The sequence below is a fragment of the Paralichthys olivaceus genome, chromosome 22 (genome assembly GCF_024713975.1).
Source record: "Paralichthys olivaceus isolate ysfri-2021 chromosome 22, ASM2471397v2, whole genome shotgun sequence".
In the NCBI taxonomy this organism is placed as follows: Eukaryota; Metazoa; Chordata; class Actinopteri; order Pleuronectiformes; family Paralichthyidae; genus Paralichthys; species Paralichthys olivaceus.
The window spans coordinates 15536245-15561907 of NC_091114.1; the positions used below are offsets into that span (position 1 = coordinate 15536245).

General features: G+C 45.8%; 1 protein-coding gene and 1 long non-coding RNA gene across 3 annotated transcripts; one reads left to right on the forward strand and one right to left on the reverse strand.

Moving 5' to 3' along the window:
• Positions 1-340: 340 nt before the first annotated feature.
• Positions 341-24779, forward strand: clcn5b (chloride channel, voltage-sensitive 5b). 2 transcript variants are annotated; one of them, XM_069519157.1, is made up of 17 exons: positions 341-720; positions 1146-1305; positions 10535-10701; positions 10911-11010; positions 11202-11389; positions 11642-11764; positions 12396-12602; positions 13109-13189; positions 13830-14064; positions 14172-14347; positions 14483-14623; positions 15854-16040; positions 18532-18674; positions 19074-19223; positions 19633-19738; positions 19866-20082; positions 23894-24779. In XM_069519157.1, exons 2-17 carry the CDS (start codon positions 1167-1169, stop codon positions 23982-23984), a joined length of 2451 nt encoding a protein of 816 aa, XP_069375258.1. In that variant the 5' UTR covers positions 341-720; positions 1146-1166; the 3' UTR covers positions 23985-24779. The 2 variants fall into 2 exon arrangements, with proteins under 2 accessions (XP_069375258.1, XP_069375259.1); XM_069519158.1 differs by lacking the exons at positions 341-720; positions 1146-1305 and adding an exon at positions 7304-7810.
• LOC138406592 (uncharacterized) lies at positions 9248-18599 on the reverse strand. The gene is made up of 4 exons (XR_011239991.1): positions 18460-18599; positions 17780-17879; positions 9968-10039; positions 9248-9747 (listed from the first exon to the last, which is right to left on the reverse strand). It is a non-coding gene; the product is annotated as an uncharacterized lncRNA (long non-coding RNA).
• Positions 24780-25663: the final 884 nt, after the last annotated feature.

Consider the following 25663-nt stretch of genomic DNA (forward strand, 5'->3'; position numbering starts at 1 on the left):
ATGACATTCATTGATTTAATCCATTCATAAATATCATTTATTATTATTATTATTATTATTATTGGACGCTGATCACAGATTCATCGAACTGCTCCACTGACCCAGATGGAGCAGCGACTGCTCTGGCCTCGACTAGTTTTCCTGGTTCGCCGATGGCCCTCGTCAAGTCAGCTGAGATCAGGCAGCTAAACCGGAAATGAAGCGGCTTCGGCTTTCAAAAGTAAAAACGACACAATTTGCCGTGTACACACGATGAACGGAGGAAGATTTAAAAAATCAAATCAACACAGAATCATCGGCGAGTTAATTAAAACGAGAATGTGTTTAAAAAAAAAAATCAGTTCAGAATCAGTTCATTTAACGCGACTGTGTTACGAAGCGGAAGTCGCCGCTAGCTGTAAGCTTGCCGCTAACTTGACGGTTGCGTCTGAAGTGGCGCTGACTGCGGCGGAGTCGATCCGAACATGTCGGGTCGTTTCCAGCGCAGGTGACGAGTGAACCCGTCGTGTTTCCATCCAGGACTCATCGAGGGTTCGAACCCACACCCACTCCCCCACCCTCGTCGTCCCGGGGCATGAGGCCGGAGCTCGGAGCTGCCGCCGCCGCCGAGCGTTAACTCTCCGCCCGGCCACAGAGGCACCAGCAGCCCCGGAGGAGACGACCGAGTCACAAGACTTCCTCCCCCCGGGCTGGTCTCCTCCGCCTGCAGCCGCTCCACAGGTGACCCGGTCCGGGGCTTCTTCACTCATCCACCACCGCGTCCGCTAAAGCAGCTCCGCGACCGAACTAGCTTAAAATGTCGCGCTTGACAGCTCGTTCCAACTAAGTAGCGGCTAACGGCTAATGCTAAGCTAATCACCCGCAGCGGGGGTTTGTTGTTTCTGAGTTTCAGGGGGAAGAAGCAGGAGAAACTTCCCCGGTAACCGGAGACGTGTTGTGGCTGTGTTGGTCACAGATGACCCGGGCGACAACAGCTCCTCCTGCTCCTGCTTCTCCTCCTCCTCCTCCTCCTCCTCCTCCTCAGCACCTCCCTCTGAAACCATTCGCACCAGGAGGTTTATCACTCGTGTTGTTGTTCCTGCTCGAGCTGCAGCTCGTGTTTGCTTCTCTGACACATCTCCTCCATGTTGTTGTTGTTGTCTTAGTTGGACACGGGACTGGAAGCCATGGAGAATCCCGGGTATTGCACCGGGAGCTTTGACAGCCTTCATCTCCCCAGTGACGATGACGATGATGAGATGGTGGACATAGCAGGAGCCACGCTGGACTTCTCCAGCACCGAGGACGTCCCTCCTCTCAGCTCAGGTAACAGCAGCTCTCAGACCTCCACGAACAAACTCCAGGAGAACCAGGTCACACACTGGAGATAATGTTAAACCTCAGAAAACACGCGAAGAGTTTGTCCACTGTTTAATCTTCTCTGATCATAAATGTGAGGACAAGAAGCTGAGTTCCCTCTGAGACACACACTTGGAGGGAATTGTCTTCCGTGGACTTGGACATGTTCGACGACTTCATCACTGGTTTCAGTTCAGAGATGTTCACAGAGCTTGTGTTGTGTATTTTGGATCCAGAACCGGAGGAGCTGCTTATCTCCTTTTTATGGCATCATAATTCAGCATTAACGACACGTGACAGGATATATAAATCTGTAATCAGGCAGTGTGAGAGTCACATGCTTTCAGTAAGTCATGGTCACATGTCTGAGTAATAAGTTACTACGTGCTCTCTCTCTCTCTGTCTCTCTCTCCATCTCTGCGTATAAGAAACAAACTGCATCAGACAGATTCTCTGTATTTTCACACGACGCCACATCTAATCATTAAAAACAAGGATTAACGTGACTCAGTATCAGGAGTGTTTGTGCACTGCGGCTCCTTGACGTCTTCTAATCTCTGACATTTGCACCCACTGTTTCTTCCCGGTTACTAATGACGACATCACCTCACGTCAGAGTTAACTCCCACAATGGTGAGAGATGACTCAGCACTAAAACAACCTGCAGTGCCCAGCGAGGGCTTAGATATTCTGAATGAATTATTGTTGACCTCAGAAGTCTAACACGTAGTTTATGGACACATGCATGTAAATCACTGTGTACACTCCACAGATAAAGCCTGTTTGAGCATTTGCATCTTTGGCCTGAGAGAAGAGTTTGTGTTTTTATCTTTTGTTTGAAAAAGCCTGCAGCTCTGCAGCAAAGTTCGTGCTGAGTCACTGGTGTGGATGAAACAACAACATCCTCTCACGCGTGTAGAACCGTCAGCTCGTGGCTTTATTTTTACTGAACACTCGCAGGTTCTTGCAGCAGGAAACTGAAAATTGCTTGATTGGTGTTACAGAGTGTGGAATAGGGAACAAGAGTAAATGGGGAACAGAAAAGTGTCCAGAGCTTGGGAACATAAGTTACTTTGAAGTGGTTCCTTCCCTCGGCTCAACAGAACCAGGTCACCGTGACAATCTGCTCTTCCTGTTACTCGACCACGATGCAAACTTCCGGATACCGAATATTCTCTCACGCCGATAAAAGCTGCTCGGTTGTTACCAGTAACCGTGGCCTTTGTTTTTGTAAAGATCCAAACGCCTCCTCTTCCATATCGTGTCTTCAAGTCTCTTCCTGATTATCTCTGCAGACAGGGTCATCATGGGAGTTCGGACTTTTTTTTTTTTTTTTAACTTGGCAGAACTTTGACATTCACAAAAAACTATATAAAGCAACAAGCATCGATGTTTCATGTTCCCCGGATAGAAGCAGTGTCTGAGGTCATTCTGACTTCACTCCAGCTTCGTCGCCTCCTCCCAGAGTTTTGAAACTCAGAGATAAGAATGCGCCGACAGGAAGGAAGTCTGGAGACGAGATTTTCCCTCAGTGGATGTAGCTGCTGCCGCTGCTGCCGCTGGGTTGAGTTCTCACTGTGTCAGCGCTGCCTTGTTTTCAAACCTTTGTATTTTTTAAATTACACAGTGGCTTGTAAAAGAAAATCCACCGGTAGAGTTCGGCTGCAGCGGTTCATTTTTTTCATTTTCGAGCAGGAACTCTAGAATCAGCAGAACTGGAGTTGTAAGGCTTCTCTTTCCGTCAGCGGTGCTTTGCTCCGTGGCCTCACACCGATGATATAATTTGTGTGTCTGGGGAAATCAGGCGGTTTTCATTTGCTGCTCAGTTCCGACCGCCGTAACGCAGCGCTGGTCGTTCACATTTGTAACGACAGCAGAAGTACTCTGCTGCGGTTTTATCTCTGATTGCAGAAGTTTCAGAAACAGAACGTTCAGACAAAAACCGAGTCATGCTCTGCACAGCAGATTAAAATCAACCTGCTTTTCATTTCCTGCTTCTTTAGTATTTCAGCTCACACTTCCTCCTTTTCTTTCCCCCTCCTGAGGCGAGTGTTGTTTCCTAACCACTCATTAGCACTTGACCTCGTTGCCAAGCGGCTCGACTCAGAAGCTTTTCTTGGCGCAGCCGTAATCGTTGAGCCTCGTGTAACCTGTTGCTCAGGGACTGATTAGGAGAGGAGCGTCGTACGGGAGGAGCCGCTTGTCCACACTGTGATCCCTCTGTTAAACAGGGGAAGTCAGTCACCCTCTGAATACACAGTCGAACTGGAAAAACTGTTGAACAGATGAAAGCATAGACTCATGCTCCTGTGGTGAGGAGATGGAAACCATCCTTTCATTCTTGCGTCCTGAAAAGAAACCCCACCTTTCCCATGAAATCCTTTGCTCTCTGAACTAAGTCAGCTTGTTGCTGCTGACGTCTGTTTTTCCTCCCTGTGGTAGTTTTTGAGGTGTTGATGAAATAGAACTTTACTGCTTCCTCTCGCTTCTATTTTCCTACTGGTATTTAATTTTTTTTTGCCATGAGAAAGTACAGTGGAGGTTATTGTCATATTTCTACTTTTTGTTTTTTTAATCAGCCCCTCCTCTGTGCTGCGTTCGATGTCGTAATGTAAAACAGAGTGAAAAAGAAATCCTGGATATGCCTCCTTATTAAAATCTGCTCCAAAACCCGTTCGACACCAAATTTCAATAAACTCTGTTCGGTGGTTTTTGTGAAATCCTGCTGACAGACGCACAAACGGAAACAAAAACATGCAGAGTTTAAAAGTAGCGTCATTTTCTCATAAACTCCACATCAGCTTCGTTTTCCTCCACGTCCATTTTTATATTTCATCTTTGGCTGCAGCTAGTAACTCCGCAGGCCAAGCAAGTGCCCCCCCCCCCCCCGCTCCCAATTTACAAGTGTTGACTGTTGACACCACTTGACTCGCCATCATTCAAGACAACTGTAAACAGAGGGGAGAATTGGCTCAAGCCTGGATACTGAAACAAACAATCGAATCTTGTTTCAGCTTCTCGTATCATTGAGAAAAATCTGTTTTGAAATAATTGAAAAGCCTAAAAACAACTGCCCGAGTCCCACAGGGCTCCGCAGAATCATAAACAGGAGGCAGAATGTGTCCGCAGAAGAAATTAGAGCTCATCCAGCTGTGAGGAGGAGAAATGATTCCCCCCCCCCCCCCGACAAAAAAAAAAAAACACATCAGGAGGAAAACTGGAAAATATTTTCAGAGAGGGAATTCCCTTCCAAGATGACACAGCCATAAAACGAAGGGAGAGAAAAACGAAGCGAGGAACATTCAGTGAAGTATAAAAATCAAAATAACGTTTCTATGATTTATTATGAGGCGATTTTTATTTCTTCTTTTGCTCACGTGGTTTTTTTTTTAACCGCCAGGAATTTGATTTATCGTTGTTGTCCAATCGGGGGATTGTTGTTGTTGTTGTTGTTGTTGTCGGTGATATTTTCATTGTTAGTCGTCTCCGACATGACGTCCTCTCAATGTGGCACTTGGAGGCAGAATAAAGAGTTAAAGTCCAAACGCATTAACCGGTGGTGACAACAGGATGTAATGATTGACGGGGAATGAGTCACTGTGTGTCTGTGTGTGTCTGTGTGTGTCTGTGTGTCACTGTGTGTGTCTGTGTGACTTTACAAGTTCTCTTTATTTGTACATCACAACCTTTAACTGAAGCCGAACAGCAAAGAGCGGAGGTGAGAAAAACAGAACAGAGATGAGTGAAAGCTTTTTTTAATGTGAAGCTGATTTTTTAAGTTGTGTAAGAGGGAGGGACCGACCTGATATATTCTGTTAAACCACACTTGTTTCAACCGGATGAGGGATTTGAAATGTTAAGTTATCTTGAGCGAACGATAGCGACAGCTCTGCTTGCAGCCCCTCTGGGACGTCCTGCGTCCACCACACAGTCGCAGACAGACTGAATTTTAACGTGACACCGGGAGAGGCTGACAGTTGTGATAGCGAAATGAGTGTGGATCCCCGTCTCGAGCATGTCGGAGGTTCGGAGAAATCATTTGAAATGATATTTGCAGTTGCGTCACATTGACTGGGCAACATACTGAATTTTTTTTTTGCACCAATTGATTGCGAGACCCCTCGCGGCAGAAAACTACAGATAGTGGGTCAAAAATACAACGAGCAGTAGAAATGAAACATTAACTTGTGCCACTCTTTTTCTTAACTTGCAGCAAAGGTCGACCAGGGACGTTCTGAAAGCTGCAGATTCCATAACAGCTGCCATTCGGTCACGGCTTCGCCTCTGTCGTTGTAAAAACTCCTCTTTCATCCGCGGTGGGATGAAGGGGATCTGCTGAACTCTCGTCGTCTTCCGTGTAACTCGGCTTCACTCTCGTGCGGCCGGGAGCCGAGAGTACGACCACAGAGTCGGAGGTGGTTCAAACAGTGATTTTAAAACTTATGGTTCGACTCAGAGAGGCACGTGGCAGCGCTGTTGTCACCTAACATGCTCCCACACACACACACACACACACACACACACACACACACACACACACACACACACACACACATTAAGTTCAGTCTTTATTGTTTCACAGTAATTCAGGCTCATTTCCTCAGAAGCTTCCGAACCAGGTTCCTTTTGAAGTCGTCCTCGGAGGTTTTCCAGCAAAACATTTGCACCATATGATTTTTTTTTAAAGTTTCCTTTTTCCGCCATGTGGAAAACGTTTATCTAGCGTACACGAAAAGTCAATCGAATCACCCACAGGGACGCACGTTATGTCTTTGTTCGATTCCCTCGGACCCAGTAAATATGATGGAGAATCTCCCCGGCTGTGCAAAGTAAAGATAAATATTAACCTCTGCCAGAGAGGCTCGTTTGTAGTCGGCAAGTGTCACAGGGGGTCAGGTGGGTTGCCGATTCCCATGGCAACCGAACCTCTGGAGTTTAAAGTTCAAACCCTCGCCGGGGACTGTGTGTGTGTGTGTGTGAGTGTGTGTAACGGTCATTTTACTCATGTTTGTGGAAATCACTCTGCCATAGATAACACTCTGTGTAGGTTTTGGCGGCGTTGTCTCATGACAAACAGTGTGTGTCGAGTTTTCTAGAGTTGTGTGTGAGGAATCGAGCGTGTTGTGTGTGAAAACGAAAGATTATCATCACACACACACACACTCACACACAGAGTTGAGCTCAGCATGACGCCTCTTGCTGGAAAGGAGCAGCGTTGCTTCGGGGACTCTGCTGCCGCCGCTGACCATTTTCTGTTCGAGGGATTAACCCTGGATCCGTTTGCACAGTGACACCGAGCTGGGATTGTTTCTTTTTGTCAGTTTAAGTTGTCTGCAGGTTTTAGTTTGAAAAATCTGGGGCTGCGTTTCATTCTAGACAGGCAGGAACTTCCTGAATCGCTCTTGTTTGGTTCTTATCATTTGCCTCTCAATGACCACGGGTTGCTACCACTTCCTGTCAGTTAGCGTTCCACCTCGTCATCGCTCCAAGGAAAGAAGCCCCTGCTCTGACCGGTCATTGGATGTTTGTGGGTGTTAAAATGGACGCTTGTGTGAATGGACATAACTTTAATTATAATACGTTTCTCCTGAGGTTCTGGAGCGTGACTCTACTTTAAATTTTAAACTCCAACATGTCAGATTTCTCCTCTCAAACATTAAGTCTCCAGACTGTTTTTAAAGAGCGACAGGTCACGTCTGTCTGTCTGTTTGTTTGTGTGACTTCAAGGTTTCCGTTAGATCTTGCTCATGTAAGATAATCGGAGACGTCTGAGGTCATGCATTGACGTCAAGGATGACCAACGATAATAAACGACTCGGCCTGTTCGTCAGCGGGATGACGCGAGATTCTACTGAACGATGGGGAAAGAAACGACTCGGTTCACTTTCTTTAACATGAAGAGATCTTCTTCTACATTCTCACAGGTTTCTAGAATAATTCATGTATCTTGATCTTGATTTTACTGGATCTGCCGGAGTTGGGCCTCGGCGGAGGTTTGCACTCCACTGTGCCGTGCTAGAAAGAAAACGGCGCCTTAACCTGACCCCCGTCCCGAAGCTCTGTTTATCACCGTCTGTCCGCACCGACTACACAGATCTCACGGGATTCAAGAGGTCAACGACAGGATAAACATGTGACCCAATTTTTTTACGCAGCAAGCCGCCACAGCCAATCGGGGATAAAGCTCACACGCACACACACACGCTCTCAGCCTGTTGAAATACAGATCCCACCGGCTCAGCGAGTCAGCGTTCACTTCACAGACAGATCAGCCAATCGTTAGTCATCATCGGAGCCTGGTGGCCGCTGGGGGGGAGCTCAGCTGGAGGCCACTTCCTTCAGGAGTTCAGAGGAGGGAAGAGATTCCCAGTTTGGGTTGTTGTCATTGACGCCGGACGCTGAGTGTGGCTCCAGGAGTGAAAGATGGTGCGGGAGTTCTTTACTAAGCAGCCGGACGAGGAGGAGCTGAACAGTGAGTTTAGTTGTGTGTGTGTGTGTGTGTGTGTGTGTCTGTGTGTCTGTGTGTCTGTGTGTCTGTGTAAGTTTACAGTGTGGTCAGGAGTCAAAGGAGTTTTCATGTGTAGTCGGACTGACGACACAGGTTTTACTCGAAGAACAAGATAATTTTAATTCCTCACCACCTCTGCTGCAGCTACTTGTGTGTGTGTGTGTGTGTGTGTGAGTTTGTGTTGGTTTTAAATTGCGCCAGTTTTGTAGCAGAATGTACTTTGTTTGGTTTTGTAACTTTAACGCCGTGGAGTTTAATCATTAAAACCTTTTTACGACTCATCAGGCATCGAGTCAAGTGCTTAATGTTCTGTGCTGCAGCTTTTGTGTGTGTCTGTGTGTGAGTGTGTGTCTGTGTGTGTGTCTGTGTGTGTGTCTGTGTGTGTACAGCTGTTTTAGTTGCTGTATTCGACACAGAGGTCAACAGCAACAGATTCATGATGAATTCCAAACACTCTTATCTCTCTGTGTGTGTGTGTCTGTGTCAGTGTGTGTGTGTGTGTCAGTGTATTTCCTGCTTCATGCATGTTGGAGATTCACAGACGCTGTTGTGTCCTCAGAGCTGAGGTCAAACTCACAACCCTTCTCTTGTCATCGTTTTGTTGTCGTTGCCTTCAGTTCCAGTTGTCCAGATATCTTCACTCTGTGTTCTGCATCACACATTTATCTCAGTGTACAAATTTAAACGTGTGCGACTTTGCAACCTCAAACTTTTTAAAAGTGAGAAAGTGTTTTGGGTTCTGTGGTTTCATTTCCTCTTCTTCTTTATAAGACTTGATTTGTGTTCATCTACATGTTTCATCATCATCATCTGATGTGTTGTGTAACTTAAAGAGCCACCGACCAGGCAAAGACGTAAACAAGCTCTGCCCCTTTGAACCACAAGAGATTCTGCCTGGCCTGTGAGCAAGGCACCTCAGCCCTCAGCTGCTCCAGAACACGACAGAGGTTGTAATAGAGGATTCTGGGCCGTCATGTATACATGCTTATTTCTTTTGTAGTTAATTTATGAGGAATAGTACTTGTTTTGTTTGTTTTTACTTACTCTACTATGAATATATAATATTTTTTTAAGATATGAATGTATAAACTCTGAACCTTGTCTGCCTTCTACTAATTTATAGAAATAACTAAAGTAAAAATCACAGTATATGTTGATTGTATATATTAAGCCTTATTTGTACTACTCCATTAATGGGATGGAGCGTAACCGATTTACTGACCGACGATATGCTTTAATAGTAAAACATGAAAACTTTTATTTTACAGAATAAATAATGAAGAAAAGATGTGTATTTATTTTCTACACAAAATGATAAAATGATTTTCTTAATTCAAGTTCTGTATATTTGATTGTTTTCTTTTTATTTGTAGTTAACTGTAAAATATCAAGCCTCAGTCATTTGATATCAAGAATCAATTTATCAGAATCTTTTCACTCTCCTAATTTGTAAAGAAGCAGAGATTAGAACATTGGCAGCTGATATAAAGTTTTAAATGCACTCTCGTATTTTCCAGTAGCCGTTGAAGAGATTCTCCTTGAATGTGAAACAGATAAAACTTTTAATTAATGTGTAAGTTGACAGTTTTTCTTGCTGGCCCAGGAGCTGAGTCATGTTTGAAAACCAGTCGAACCCGTCGGCTCAGGTGTGAATGTTATGATCATTCTCTCATACGAGAAGTTAGAAATATTGGTTTACATCCAGATCCCTGTCTCTTTGCTATCTTCCATTAATGCTCGAATGAAAACACATTTTTACTTCTGCTCGGGTTTGTTTCAACATCTCGGATCTGTTGTCGGTCATCGCTTCCTGTTTCTGTCCAGAGTCTGTTTTGATTGGCTGCTGCAAGTCTGGTAATTGTTGCTGACTGCAGCTCAGTTTCTGCCACGTCCTCCGGCTCCTGTTGGGAGAAAGCAGCTGAAGTCAGTCTCATAGATTTGCGTGTCCTCGCCTGTAATTCTCATCAATTCACTATTGTGAGGGAAAAAATCAATATCACAATACAATACAAGACATTACAATGCACATTCTCTGTTCCTTTGTATCAGCAGTCGGCAGAAGTGGGATTCTCAAGGCTTGTGTGTGTGTGTCCGTGTGTTTCTGCCTGACTCAGTTTTTACATGAGGAATCCAAGAGAAGGGGGCGTCCACATTTCTTCTGCTGCTGACAGATCCATTAGTGGAGAACAGCACCTAAAAAAAAAAAAAAAAAACTGTGTCGTGGAAACTGTGAAATGCTATTAAGACAAATCTGTTTATTTTAGACGTGTTGATGGTGAACTCCAGGTCATTAGTTGATCGTTCTACAGGATCTTCTTAGTTCTGGTTTCTTCTAATCATTTCTGCCTCAGTCTGCATCCAACATCATTTTTAGGGCCATTTATACTTTGACCAAACCTTCACAGGAAAGTTATTTGATCGACATCTTGGCTCGAAAGCGGGTCTGTGGCTTGGCGTAGAATTTTGGAAACTGCACTCTATATAAATCTGCCAAAATATCTGTAAATCTTTGACTCCCTGATATCTGCATTGGCCCCCAAAAAAATAGTTATTTAACTCTGAAACCCAATATGGAAAAAAAACACTCGATAATCTCTGAAATGACGGGAGAAGAAGAGTGTGGTCATAAACACAAGGCTGGTGTTTGATGTGCATCTAAAACGTCTCTCTCTCTCTCTCTTGCTGCAGATTATGAGGAGTACAGCAGCGGCAGAGCGGCCGGTATGAACGGTAACGGCCCCAGTAAAATCGTGGACCCGCTGGACGACCCGCTGCCCGGACTGGGCACCTACGAAGACTTCAACACCATCGACTGGGTCAGAGAGAAGAGCAAGGACCGCGACAGACACCGAGAGGTACGGAGCTGTCGGTCTGACGTATCCTGCAAAATCAATTAAATGAACCTCGTTATACATCTTTAAAGAATTTCCCGTATATATGATTTGTTGACTCAGACACGGGATAGCCTCTGTGTACGCAGCGGGACGTGTCTGTCTTCACATCCTGTTTAGATTGTGAATTCATATTTACTCGTTTACACATTCTCGTCCCTGTTTCCGTGCAGATCACCAATAAGAGCCGGCAGTCGACCGCGGCTCTGCTGTTCAGCGTCATCGATGCCTTCTCTGGGTGGCTGCTCATGCTGCTGGTGGGACTCAGTTCAGGTAACACACACACACACACACACACACACACACACACACACACACACACACACACACACACACACAATGACGTGGATGTCGATGTTTGTTCCTCTCACATTATTACACCTTCAACCACAGAGACCACGGACAAAATGAGGCAGTGAAAACCTCCACAAGCTGAACTCAGTCTTTTCCTCCGTCCTCTCCAGGCGCTCTCGCCGGTGGCATCGACATCGCAGCCCACTGGCTGACGGACATGAAAGAAGGCGTGTGTCTCATTGGCTTCTGGTATAACCACGAGCACTGCTGCTGGACGTCCAACGAGACCACGTTCCAGGAGAGGGACCGATGTCCGCAGTGGCAGAGCTGGGCTGAACTGATAGCGGGGACGTCTGAGGTCAGAGATAATAAAAACACTTACTCAGAGATATCGGTCCTCAAGGTCCCTGAATTATGTTCCAGGAAGTCATTCATTAATCCAGAGTCACAGCCGCTGACAGAATAGTTCAAATGGAGCTTTGGTTCCTTCTACTGGTTGTTTTCTGTCATGACACAGAATAACACCGGGTCTGAGTGAGGACGCAAATACACAAGTGGATGTTTTATGTGTGAGTTATAACTTTGTGTTATGGTCTCGTGTTGCCTGCAGGGTGCGTTTGCTTACATCGTCAACTATCTGATGTACATCTTCTGGGCTCTGCTCTTCTCGTTCCTCGCTGTCGCTCTGGTCAGGGCCTTTGCTCCGTACGCATGTGGCTCAGGAATCCCCGAGGTGAGGCTTTTAACGGTCACTGCTTCATCATTTCTTCCTCCGTTCTCTGGTTCATTCCTCACGGCTCAGGTGTGTGTTTTTTAAAGTAGTTTTTCTTGCAGGTTTTATTTATTCTTTTATATATTTTAGTAAAAAGAACACATACAAGCCGCAGTAGTAAATGAAACCTGACAGATTTTTCACAGTGCCAGCTTTTATGTTTGCCGATTAAAAAAACAATTAATTTACTAACTGAGCTCAAACATATTCGAACTCACACAACCATTTCATTAACATGTATAGGACGAGATAAAGCACACAAATACAGCTCTGTCCTGCAAACACAAACACTTCCTTTTTGGAATCTGAATCCCGTTCTCCTGACGTCTCCTCGCTGTGAGGTCAGACAGTGGTCAGCCGCCTCGTGCTCACAAGATGAGCGGCTTATTTTAAAGAAAAACATTCAGGACACAAACTCCACTTTCTTTCCTTCCCTTCCATCAATATTTACGCTTTCATACTCATTTTTTACGCGTATATCTAAACCAATCTCTCCGAAGAGTAAACTAACACATGAGTGCAAACATACCCTGATCCTCTCTACACACACAAACTAATCCGCCCACACACACTTTCACTTTTTCTCCTGCAGATAAAAACCATCCTGAGTGGCTTCATCATCCGCGGCTACCTGGGGAAGTGGACCCTCATCATCAAGACCATCACCCTGGTTCTGGCCGTGTCCTCGGGGCTCAGTTTGGGGAAGGAAGGCCCCCTGGTGCACGTAGCCTGCTGCTGCGCTAACATACTGTGTCATCGGTTCACCAAGTACCGCAAGAACGAGGCCAAGCGGCGAGAGGTAGGCTCCGAGCGGTCGGGTGAGGTGATGAATAACGACGGATGTTATTGCTGGTCGGGGGATTCGGTTTCACAGTTTTGGGCGTCTCAGCGGAGCAGATACTGACTGGAGAAGAAAATCTAAACATAACATCCAGGAAAAACGAAAGGACGGGGGTGAACCTCAATGGAACAATCTCTAATATAAACATATTCATAACCATATCTGGTTATTGCTGAAGTTGCACTGTGTTCAAACTCAGTGGAAATGTCTCAGTTTGATCAGACTCATCTGCTCTGACTGCTCAGCAGAAAGACTAAATATCAATACATACGCTTTTCATTGTGTTTGTGCAAACCTCCTTGCGATCAATGGCGTGGTAGCATAAATCCTCGGCTGATTAGAATCAAATGTTGTTGCGTTTGACAGAGTGAAATAATAAACTCCTGTCAGAATCATATCAGAGTTTCATCTGTTCAAAATGACTCAGTGGAAGTTAATTCAGATGTTTTTGTTCTCGCACGCAGGTTTTATCGGCGGCGGCGGCAGTCGGCGTGTCTGTGGCTTTCGGTGCTCCCATTGGAGGAGTCCTCTTCAGCCTGGAGGAGGTGGGTACCGTTATTTATCAACGCACATCCCGCTGATGACCGGTCTGCGTCTCCACCTTCTGATCACGTCTCCCGTGAAACCTAAAAACTTTGGGCGGATTTGATTTTTACGACAGTGAAGCACGCAAAATCAAATCCAATCAGATTTTCTTCGGCGGATGTTTGATCACAACCAGATATCAAAACAAATCTCAATTGATATTTAATTGCTTTTGCTTTTTTGTTAAAATGTTCTTGAACGCGCGGCTTCACACAGCACAGGCCTCCAACATAATGAACCAAGACAAAATGAATCGTCATTGGGGAAATAGATGCGTCCCGACGGTTCACGATGGTAGTTTTTCACCTGTGACCATTCAGAGGGCAGCGTTGACTTACATCAGGATCCAAAAGGAAAGAGCTGATCTGATAATCCAGATTGTTTATACCCCTAGTGCCTGTTCAGACCCTAACATCCGTCCGAACGTGGTCCCAGATAATCCCAATCTTCAGAGCGGCACATTTAATTGTCAAACCCTTTTCCACCTGATCTCACGTGGTGAATATCAAGAAAGCTGGTTTTGATTTATCCCTTGTAGACATTTATATTGACAAACGAAGCCCGTTTTCTCTGTGCTAAGAAATGTTCTTTCTCCTCCAGGTGAGTTATTACTTCCCCCTGAAGACCCTGTGGCGTTCCTTCTTCGCCGCTCTGGTCGCCGCCTTCACTCTCCGCTCCATCAACCCGTTTGGAAACAGCCGCCTGGTGCTGTTTTATGTGGAGTTCCATGCCCCGTGGCACCTGGTGGAGCTGGCCCCTTTCATCCTGCTGGGGATATTCGGAGGCCTCTGGGGGGCGTTGTTCATCAGGGCCAACATTGCCTGGTGCAGGAGACGTGAGTGCTTGAGTTACGGTGCAGACTTCAAACGTCTGCCTTTATAGATCCCTCCGTCTTTCTCTCCACCGGTTCACCTATAAATCAGCAATCCTCTCTCTCCTCAGGTAAAACCACTCGTCTGGGTCACTACCCCGTCATCGAGGTGCTGGTGGTCGCCGCGCTGACCGCCCTGGTTGCGTACCCGAACAGTTACACCAGGATGAGCGGAGCTGAGCTCATCTCCGAGCTGTTTAACGACTGCTCGCTGCTCGACTCCTCTCAGCTCTGCGGATACAAACAGGTCAGCCGATGACTGACAGGGGAGATGACAGACGCCTTTTTCAGTGTCTGTCTCTTCGTCTTTCCCCGTCCTCTCTTCCTTTTTGTTTCCTTATTGTCTGATTCTATCGTCTCTCTGTTTTTCTGTCTCTTCCAGGCAACCAACACATCAGAAACAGGTGCCGGTAACAGCCTGGCGGACCGGCCTGCAGGAGAAGGCCTTTACACCGCACTGTGGCAGCTGGCCTTGGCCTTAATATTCAAGATGATGGTCACCGTTATCACCTTCGGCATGAAGGTTGGTGGAGACAGAGCAGAATTTAACCTTATAACATGTGACGAACGCAGAACTGAAAGAACATGTCAGGATGAAAAAGAGAAGCCGTGTGAACTTTGAAACACAACAACATTCAGGAGCTTTCGGGGATGCGGCCTGATTCTGCAGAAAATGACCTCATTCAAGTTTCCGAACGAGTTTCCAACGAGTTGCGTGTGCTCCCACGATGCACTCCTGCTCCAGTCGCTGTCGTTACACCCTCCGTTATCTGCCCCCCTGAGTTGGACGGCCTGTTCGAGTGTCATCACTCCACTTTGAGCTCTCGTCTCTCTCCAGCCATGTGAGCACCATGTAGCACGGTGTGTGAGTTGCAACACAACCAGCTGCGTCGAACATGTCTGGAACCATTGTCCTACTTTTCATTCACTGAACTCGCCCGTTCTGCCAGATGTCGTGTAATTGGAACTCTGAACCACTTTTTGCATTTTATACAGTGATTCACAGCAACATGACTCACTGTCATGTGGCTTACTGGAGGATCAAGTCGTTAGGGGGAAAAAAACGTCTGTGGGCTTTGCATGCCGATTAGAGAAGATTGTTCTCTAGACAAAGCGATAATCACTTTATTACAGAGGCTTTAAACTGAGTCACAGTGCGCTGCATTTGGCTGAAAATGCACGAGGACGTTGTTTTTAATTTTGCTTCCGAGAGAACACGCTGTATATCCAAACATCCCTCGACACGAGGACCATAATGAGGACGTCTGTGTCTCGGCAATCGATGAATCACCCCTCAGGCGTGATGACAAACAACAGGGGTTCGTGGGGAAAGCACCGTTCATACTGCTCTGATGAAGGAGGTCACGTGAGGTCACGTCGCAGCACCCAGACTGTGTACAGTCCTCACAAGAGTTATCGAGAGTTCATCTTCAAAGACGAGAGAGTACATGTGGGATTTAATAACTTCCACACTCACTCGTCTCTGCTTTATTTGTCTGACTGTGACCTTCCTCAAGATCAGTTAGCTTGACTGCCAGTAGTCTTCAGATTGCAGCACAGTGGCCCCAAGACACAACGAGTGAGACTCAGAGCTGCACTAAAGTCTAAAAATACCCTTTGAACGTGAAAACTGAAATCAAAGACAATTTATTAATCGTGTCATCACAAACTATTTTCTTTGCATCTGGACCGACATCAGAGAACAGAGGCCGGAACATAAAGAAAGTTTTCTCCTTCCTTTGTGTTCGTCCAGGTTCCCTCGGGTCTCTTCATACCGAGCATGGCAGTCGGAGCCATCGCCGGCAGACTGCTGGGTGTCGGCATGGAGCAGTTGGCCTACTACCACCATGACTCGCTCATCTTTAAGAAGTGGTGCTCGCCGGGGGCGGACTGCATCACGCCGGGGCTCTACGCCATGGTCGGAGCCGCTGCATGTCTAGGTGAGATGTCTGTGGTAGAGAAAAATTTCTTCTGCATCGTAAATAGCAAAGAAATGAGCAAAGACAAGGCTCTTCTGTTAGCATCAGCGGAGGAGGCGCCATAGATTAGTGAAGCAATGTCAAGTGGTCAATCGGTCGAGGGGAAATCAGTCGAGCGTTCGGCGTGAGGGGAAGAGCGAGGAACTCAGGAATAGATGAGAGAAAGCAGGCGGCTGTTCAGGATGTTTAGCGCACGCGTCTCCATGCTGGTATTCTTAGCATGTACGATTGGGAACATGCCACAGAGATTAAAATACATGTTCATCCTGATGTAGGAATGTCTCTGGATGCCCAGGGAGCAGATGGATGTGGTCTGTTCCAGTTGCTCCTCCAGACAAACCCTGGAGGGAGACTTTCGTTTTTTTTTATAATTTAGCATAACATGTATGGAACACTGCAGAAATATCCTACTCCTACAAATCCTTCCCATCTGTCAGTGATCAGAGATTATTATGATTTGTGTCCAAAGCAAATCAACTAATTTCAAATATTTTCCAAAAGCTAGGATTCATTCTCCGACCTGCTTCATTTCTATTGATATCAAGATGCAATATTATCTCACAACTCCAAAGTTGTTTTCATCTGTAAGGAAATCGCAAAAATAGGTTTGTGGCGTGACCCAGAGAGGAACCTAAAACATTTCAGGCCTGAAAATGGTTTATTTAGGACGTTAAACTGCCAAAAGCCCCTCCAGCTTTTCCTTTTTATGTCAGAATAAGATTTGTAGAAGTTAATTTTAGGCAGAAATGTCGTTATTTGCAGTGTAACTGAAATTCAAATCATCATTGAATCAATTATTCCATTAAATCAGTTTTTTTTTTTTCTCAAGTTCTTTTAAAAACACCAAAAAGGCGCTGCAGTAATTACCCAGGGGCCATTTGTGTCCTTAATTGCTAAAATATAAAAAAGCATTTTCGTGTATAAATAGTATTTGAATAGCTGGTTTGTGGGGCCGTTGGCAACCTTTGGGGGAAACTTGTTTTTCGATTTATTTTTGAACAATTCCTATATGTGTAAAAGTTTTATATTTGGTCATAAGTATTTCATGTTGTTATGAGTGCTCTGTTTTTTGCCTGGCTCTACTAATTGCGTTCAGTGCCGTGACAGTTTTATTACCATGGACGTTGGCATAGCTTGAAGCGGCGTGTTGTTTTCACCCCAATCTGTGTGTGTGTGTGTGTGTGTGTGTGAGTGTTTGTACAAAATAACTCAACAACACACGGGCGGATTTTCACCAAACATGGTCGGAATATTACTCTGGAGTTTATCTCAAGGTGATTAACGTTTGGAGCCGATCTATCAGAGGTCAACATCAAGATCAACAAAAAATATGGGCAGAAAATGTGTTTTTTTCCAAGATATCTCCTCAAATAATAGAGAGACAGTGTAAATCTGCAGGAAGTCAGAACTTGGTGCAACTTGTTCCTCTGAGGAATCTGCATTATAGACGGGACAGAAAGTAAATGAAACGTTTTGATTGGCTTCTTTTGTTTTCTTCTAAAGTAAGAGATAAGATCTGTTTGATGCAGAGATCGACAACATCTACAGGATTTCTACTAAACTAGAATTATTCTCAGTAGAGCGCATGCGGTTCCCTTAAATTAATTTAAGCTGAACAAAATAGATATAAGTCCCTTAATTGTTTTCATCAAGATCCATAAATGATTTATTTTTAAAACTGGTAATCACCCTCACCCTACCTCACTATGTTAAAGATGAATCCTGGATCCCCTCCACAAGTTAATGTCCCATCCCTCCACCAACATTCATGCGCATCCATTCTGTAGTTTTTGCGTAATCCTGCAGAAAAACAGACAAAGAAGTTCCCCGGCAGAGGTATTAATCTTAATAATGTTGTTTAAAGACGTGTGAATGTCATGTGTGTTTTTATTTCAGCTAACATCAGGGAACAATTGTGACAGAACATAACCACCTAAATTTAGGCTTCTCAAATACGGAGCTCTGAACAAAAGGGACTTTGTTTTCATCGCCTCCGAAATTGATGTCTTACACTTACAATGAAACTTTTGCCCCCAGTTGTCTTAACGCCGGCTGTTTAGAAGGAGGAGCAGGAGGAGGAGGGGGAGGAGGTCACCGAAGAGAACATCAAGAGCATCGAGTTAAAAGTGGAGCTTTGGTTTCTGCCCACAAACATGCGAGATTATTATAAGTGGATTCAGAGTGAAACTACTAAAACTGAATTACAGAGCTCAAACTTTCACATTAAGAAATATAAAAGATGCTCCAGCACATTTTTTACATCGTCGGCTCCGCAGTGCCCGTCCTCTGCCCCTGCAGCCATACGGAGCCTATCATAGCTGTGCTGTAAATATTCATCCTGACTCACGTGCTTCACTCATATTTCCTCTTTTTGACTCACTTCGGATGAATCGCACTTCTGTTTGAGCTGATGTCATGTTTCTGAGTCGCCTCTCGCCTGTCTCCCCTCCAGGTGGCGTGACTCGTATGACGGTGTCGCTGGTAGTCATCATGTTCGAGCTGACAGGCGGGCTGGAGTACATCGTTCCCCTCATGGCCGCAACCATGACCAGCAAATGGGTGGCAGATGCTTTCGGAAGAGAGGGAATCTACGAGGTGAGGCGGTCGTTTGAGATAAATCATGTTACGTATATATTCGCCGAGGGATAAAAAAAAAGTGAAGCAACGTAAATTCCTCCTCTTTTTTTTTTTGTTTGTGTAAATTCTGTTTGATTTGATGTGTTTTTGGCAAACTGCCACTGGTGAGCATACATTACATACCGTTCCCACTGGTTCCTCTGCAGCTAAAACAACATGTGCTCATGTGAAAACAGTGTGCGTTAGATTTAAAGCAACACAATGCAAGAAGTGCTCCGGGGTGCACGTGGGCTCCCCCTTCAGAGGTTCCCTCCACATTATTAACCCGGTCGGCAATGAGGCAGCTTTTAAGTTCTCGCCAACAAGTGGCAGCAGGTCTGAAGGACTAAAGTTAGATTTTTGTCTTTTGCTCCGCAGGCTCACATCCGGCTGAACGGTTACCCGTTCCTGGAGGCCAAAGAGGAGTTTGAGCACAGCAGTCTCGCTGTGGACGTGATGAGGCCCAGGAGGTCGGACCCTGCGCTGGCCATGCTCACGCAGGAGGGCATGACTGTAGGGGAGGTGGAGGTATGGGCACGCAGTGACACACTGTCGATCCCAACGGAACTGGAATGTAGAGCATAAAAATCCACGGTCGTTCAGTGAAGTACATGTGGTTATAATAAAGCAAAGCATGAACGCATAGATATAAATTGTTTCCGTAAGAAATGATGGGGCCGCAGACCGTGTTATAAACTAACTGCTCTTACATAAACGTACAAAGTGAAAGCTGCAATTACGGTTGTTTAATGCATCCACAGAGCTCCGCTTCAGCTTTATTCACTTTAACTTTACGAGCTCTGAGGCCACGTTTGACACAAATTGTAGTTTATACAGATTGTGGTCATTATTTATCACAGCTTCTGCTGCGGAGGTCGTGCGGATTTGTTTGCGTTCGTCCGTGCCGCGTGTAACACGTGTTTTCCTGTGTCCGCAGACGCTGGTGGAGAGCACGCACTACAGCGGGTTCCCCGTGGTCGTCTCTCAGGAGTCCCAGAGGCTCGTGGGGTTCGTGCTGAGAAGAGACCTGCTCATATCAATAGGTCAGAACTTTACATCTTAACCTGAAAACCTGAAAACCAAAACTGCAGTATTGTAAAATAGTGTGAATTGTTTTTTTCCCACGTCTCTTAACTTCGAATTACAAACATCAACATGCTCTCCTTTCAGACAACGCCCGGAAGCGGCAGGAAGGTATCGTCAGCGCCTCCCAGGTGGTTTTCACCGAGCACGCTCCTTCCCAGGCTGACGATGCCCCGCCTCCACTCCGCCTCAGAGGAATCATGGACCTGAGCCCCTTCACGGTTACCGACCACACTCCCATGGATATCACCGTGGATATTTTCAGGAAGTTGGGGCTACGCCAATGCCTAGTCACACATAACGGGTGAGAAAAGGAAATTCACATTTATAGATCGCGTCATTTTTGACGATCTGCACGACGTGACACGTGAAAACATGTTAAATATTTGCTTTCACACATCATTAAGGACAAATAATGAAGAGACAGACAAGATGAATAGATGTGAGGAAAGATGGGCGGACGTGTAAACTACCCACACTCCCACTCCTGTAGATTAACGGGAGATACCGTCAGGAAACGAGGCTTGAGAAAGGATGGAGGGAGTGATGGATGGACGCGGAGGAGACACTCGGGTCATTCCGCTGTCAGCTCATGCATTAAAGGGATAAAAGCGAGGAGGGAGGAGAGTTAGGGAGGAGGACACGGACGGTTAATGGAGGGAGGGTACAGAAAACTCTCCGCGCTGCCACTGAACCCATTAATATGAACCGTGCCGAGATCTGTCACGTGGCCCGGGGCTCATCCGTCTGCTGACGTCATGGCGCTCAGGGTTCTGTCTCTGCAGTGGAACAGAGATCCACGTTGACCCGATGCAGATGTTACAGATGTTGCAGACACAGCAGCTCGGCTCTCGTGGCTTTTTTTGGCAGCTGTTTTTCTACGACACAAAGAAACGCGAGATTGAAAATCACCTCGTTCTTTTCGGTGTCGGAACATTCTCCTGCTGTTCTCTGGAGTAAACATTCGCTTCAAAGTGAACCCCTCGGAGCCTGATTGAGTGACTGCTTGGGAAACTTAGCAGAGGACGAGTGCGTGTCCTGACGTCCTCTCTGCTCAGCTCTGCCGTCCCTGAGAGCCTTTATTTAAAGACAGAGGACGTCAGAGAAATGGACAGAAGGGTTTAGTGGCTCATGGACACAGACAGCTCTGTAGATTCTGCTGCTGCTTACTTTTCTGAATTTTGTATTTAAATAGAAGAGAAAGGGTTCTGTTGTTTTTCTCGTTGAGATCTCACAGTACGTTGCACAAACGTTCCACTCTAACAGAAATGTAAAGTGTTATGGACATGGAAGTGACAAGATGGCTCAGTTACGCCCCCTGCAATAGGAACTAGAAGGACACCCTCCCTTGCCAAGCAAAAATAGAGTGGAGAAAAAAAAAAAAAGATCCTGAATCCACCAGTTTATCCGGATCTTCTTCTTTGACTTCTTCCAAAAAAAATTACATGGAAATCGGTTCCGTGTTTTTTCAGAAATGTTGCTGACGCTGATGAAAACATAATCTCCTTGGCTCAGTTAAAAAAAAAAAAATCAAAAAATCAAAGCCGCCTGCTTAAGCTTGGCCTCAGATAAATGAAATCTGGGAGACGCCTTTATTTAAAAAAAAAAAAGCCAAGCGGTAATCCCACAGTTTGAATTTATTGTTCAAAATTTTGGGGCGTGTTTGGCGACACGATTAAAAAATGTTCTGACTTGTGTTGCTCCACGCTAACGGAACACCATCTGCACCATCCCCCGACGGGAACTAAGTTGCGAGGACCCCTCATCGCCGCCTGCTGATGAATTCCATTTTGTTGAGACGACGTTGAAACGTTGAGAGATAACAGGGGAAGACATAGAGAGTCAGGATTCAGAGCTGCCGACAGCAAAACTGCTGTTTTTGATGAAAACAGGGCGTAAACCTCTCTACGATATTTACCAGAACTATCTTTTTCTCTCTTTTCTTGAACTTGTCATTATCTTTAAAAACCTCTGCCAGCTTCCAGACCAACATATCTCACACACACACACACACACACACACACACACACACACACACACACACACACTCCATATGTGTCTCTCTGACGTGACTTGAATGACACAGAGAACAATGTTAATCCAGTGAATCAAATTCAGACAAAGTAGAAGAAAAGATAAAACCCAGTGAGAATAAACTTAATCAGTGTTGTGTTACATTTCTCTTTTACACACACACACACACACACACACACACACACACTCCAGTTGTATAGATGGAGGTTTGACATTTTCAAACAAACAGCTTTCAGGGATTCGAGAAGTATATTTTTACGACTGTACAGAAACGGTGTAATTTGCCCTCGTTGGCTTTAAGCCGCTCACACACGATACAACTTGTGGTTTCTATCAATCACTTTCTCTCCCTCGTATAAATAAACTGTATTGATTTCTCTGCAGGAACGTTGGCAGCCCGTCAGGTTGAGTTTCGGGGGTTTTGAACTTGGTTTTGCCTCAAGTTTTGGAACAAGTGGTCTCCGTCGCGGCACTTCATTTAAAACCAAATCTTGGAAACTGGCGGGGTAACGAGTCGAGGCAGCTTCTCGTCAGTTCATGTTTATTTTTTTCGGGGCGTTTGGTGGCTGCGCTCCACCAGAACATATTATTATGAATGCACTATTTAAGGGTCACTCGCTGCCTTGCCCATGGGCCCCTCTGACGGCGCACATGGCTGCTGAGAGGCTGTTGACAGGCACAATGACTTCTGCACGACTCGCACATATTTGCTTCAGATGCGCTGCTCGTGGGCCAACAACAGAGAGGCTGCAATTTCGCCCGAGTGGATCCATGTGTGACATAGAAATGGGGAAAAAGAATCGCATCATTTTTTTTATGGGACAGGGAGTGAACGGAAATAGAGACGGGATTAGTGAGAGAGAATATGTCTGAATGGGAGACTGTGTTTTCCACGTGAAGCTTCAGGGGCGGTGAATCACTCTGCGCCCGAGACAGTTTGACACACGCGGTAAAAAATAAAAAGACCTTTAGGCTACGTGAAGCGCAGCTTGTGATCTCTGCGGCCGACATGTAAGATGGATACTGTTCATTCCAACACGCACTGGGAGGAAAAAGGTATTTTCCCAGAAAGAATCTCATCTCGAGTTAAAGCTCTGCTCGCCGACACGTTATTATCTGTGGAAATCAAGAGGCGTCAGAGAGAATAATCGTGTCACGGTTTATTTCACTTTAGTTTAGGATCCATATTCAGTGTCCGAGGCCTGTAAAGTAGTTCCCTCCGATAATCCTTCACATCTTTCACTCGCGATGATCTTAAAAACTCTTGTGTTGAACTTGTTGAAACCTGAAGCCTCATCATCCAGTTTTATATCTGCAGTTACATGAGTCACAATTCATTTTGCAGCGCTGTTGAAAGAAGCTTGGTCAGAAAACAATGAGAGATCATAAAAACCTCCTTGTTTTCCTTTTATTTAATATTCCCTCACTTGTAGGATCCAAGTCACACTCACATTAACTTAGTGTCCGTCCTGTTGGACCCTCTGTTTTTGTCCAAACTGTTTCCAGGACGTTGTCTCTTTCTAAAGACGATGTCCGACCTGAAAAGTTGCTGAAATGATTATTATCTTTCACGACAAGGCTGGTGATACACGACGAGTCTCATGAAAGGACAGCGATGGCGTTGTCTGTCCTTTGACTTTCATATTTTAAAAACCCATCGACCAGGTGATGACGACAGGACGTGCTAATGTCAACTCGTCCCGGTTCGCACCCTTGTCTCCCTTGGAACCAGACTGGAATTAATGCTAATTCACATACTTTTCCGCTCTCGCTCCAGACCGCGCCGACGGTGAAGTTTAGCGTTGTTAGCGTCGAAGTGTCAGCTGTAATCGTCTCTCGTGTGATCTCGGCCTGCGCGTGTCACTCTCCCCCATGTTTTCCTGTTACCCTGATCTCCCGCTGAGAGCCAGTTCCCCCTCCTCCTCCTCCTCCTCCTCCGACCAGACCTCGGCCTTGATGTGTGCGATTCTGCTTTCTGTCTCTTCTTCTGACTTTCAGTGACGCAGCGAACCAGCTATGATGTGAAGTAATGTGCTTCTGCCTAACGTCTCTGTGTCTCTGTCTCTCTGTGTTCTGCAAAGGAGGCTGCTGGGAATCATCACCAAGAAGGACATACTGAAACACATGGCACAGATCGCCAACAGAGACCCGGACTCCATCCTCTTCAACTGAACCTTGTCCTCCTGCGTCCTCCTCCTCCTCCTCCTCTTTCTCATCCCTCCATGCATCCTCTGTCGAACAGGGGAGGGGGGGGGGGGAGAAGACACCAGCTCTTACTCGAAATGCACCTTTATTTGTTCAACTTTAAAAAAGCTGTTGAAAAGAAAGCGAAGTAAGTCGAGGTCCGTTTGCACAGGTGATGGTCGAACAATGGATTTTTGTTTTTTGTGACTCGTCCACTCTGACGCTGCCGGGCCCCGATCTCATGTTGGACAGAAACTCGTGAGAACTAAGTCAGTGGAATATTATATATATATATATATAATATATCTGCTTCTTTTGGCTTTTTCTGTTCTGCCGTCGCTCGTTTCTCTTCCACCTCAAAGACAGAGACTTTCGAAGGAGGTGGATAATCCTCACAAGAGGAGAGGAGGTGGAGGAGGAGAAGATAAAGAGGGGCTTGTGGAGCTCTGTGCCTGCCCTCCGGCCGTCAGAGCGAGCCCGGACAGAGCACTCTGAGCCGGGCTGATGGATGCTCAGTCACCTCCTCCTTCTCCTCCTCCTCCTCCAGCTGCTGCTGTAGCCTCAGGGTGAAGGAGAGGATCTAACGAACACACACACACTTACACTCCACAATGACTTCATGAAAGCCTGGGAACCCTCCACAAATGTGTTGTTTGTTATTTTCCTGAGATGTGTGACTCCTGTCTGGGAGCGAGGCAGCGTCGTCTTGCCACAAAAGACTGATCGGTAATTTATGTAAATGTAAAAATTGTTTGTTCTACTAAATTATTTCACTAACTTGAATCGAGTGTGTTGTCGTGTTGTCTCGGGTCCTCGTCGCGTGAAACAAACCGTCCGCTGGGTTTCTGATTCCAAGTTTATCAAACACCTGGTTTTATGAAGCCTGAACTTTTATTTTGGTTTAGTTCTTCTCGTCTAAAGTTCATCCAACATCCAGGAGGTCAGTGTCCACGTCCGGAGCCACGTCTCTGACCCGACGAAGTTGTCACGCGGCCGCCGCCGACTCACCGTCTCCGTCTCGGCTCGTTTTTTCTGGCCACATAATCTCTGTGAGAAGGAATCTGCAGCGAAGATGAGCGAGAAGACGAGCGAGCTAATGAGACTGTGGGTGTTTTGCACATGGATTCAGTTGTTGCTCGGCGGCGCTGATGTGTGTGTCACCGAATTAACTTTTCTGTTTGTGCGGCTGGACTTAATTAACTGTGTGTGTGTGTGTGTGTGTTTGTGTGTGTGTGTGTGTGTGTGTGTGTGTGTCAGGGAACATGAGCATCACTGTAGCTGCTTCATAATGACTCAGTTTATTCTCGAGCTCAGTTCCTGTGACTGAGACTTCACATGGGGCTCGAGTTACAGACCCGCTTGTGGCATCTCACACCTCAACTACACACACACACACACACACACACACACACACACACACACACACACACACACACACACTATCCTTATCAGGACTTTGCATTGACTTCCATTCATTGTGTAGAACTTAACCTGGATCCTAGAAATGATGTCATTTCTAGTACTAATGTTAATCCTCATGAGGTAAACTGCTCCTGATGAGGTCCGATTCTTTTGCTGATAAAGAGGCAACAAAAATGACTCAACACACACACACACACACACACACACACACACACACACACACACACACACACACACCCAGTCAC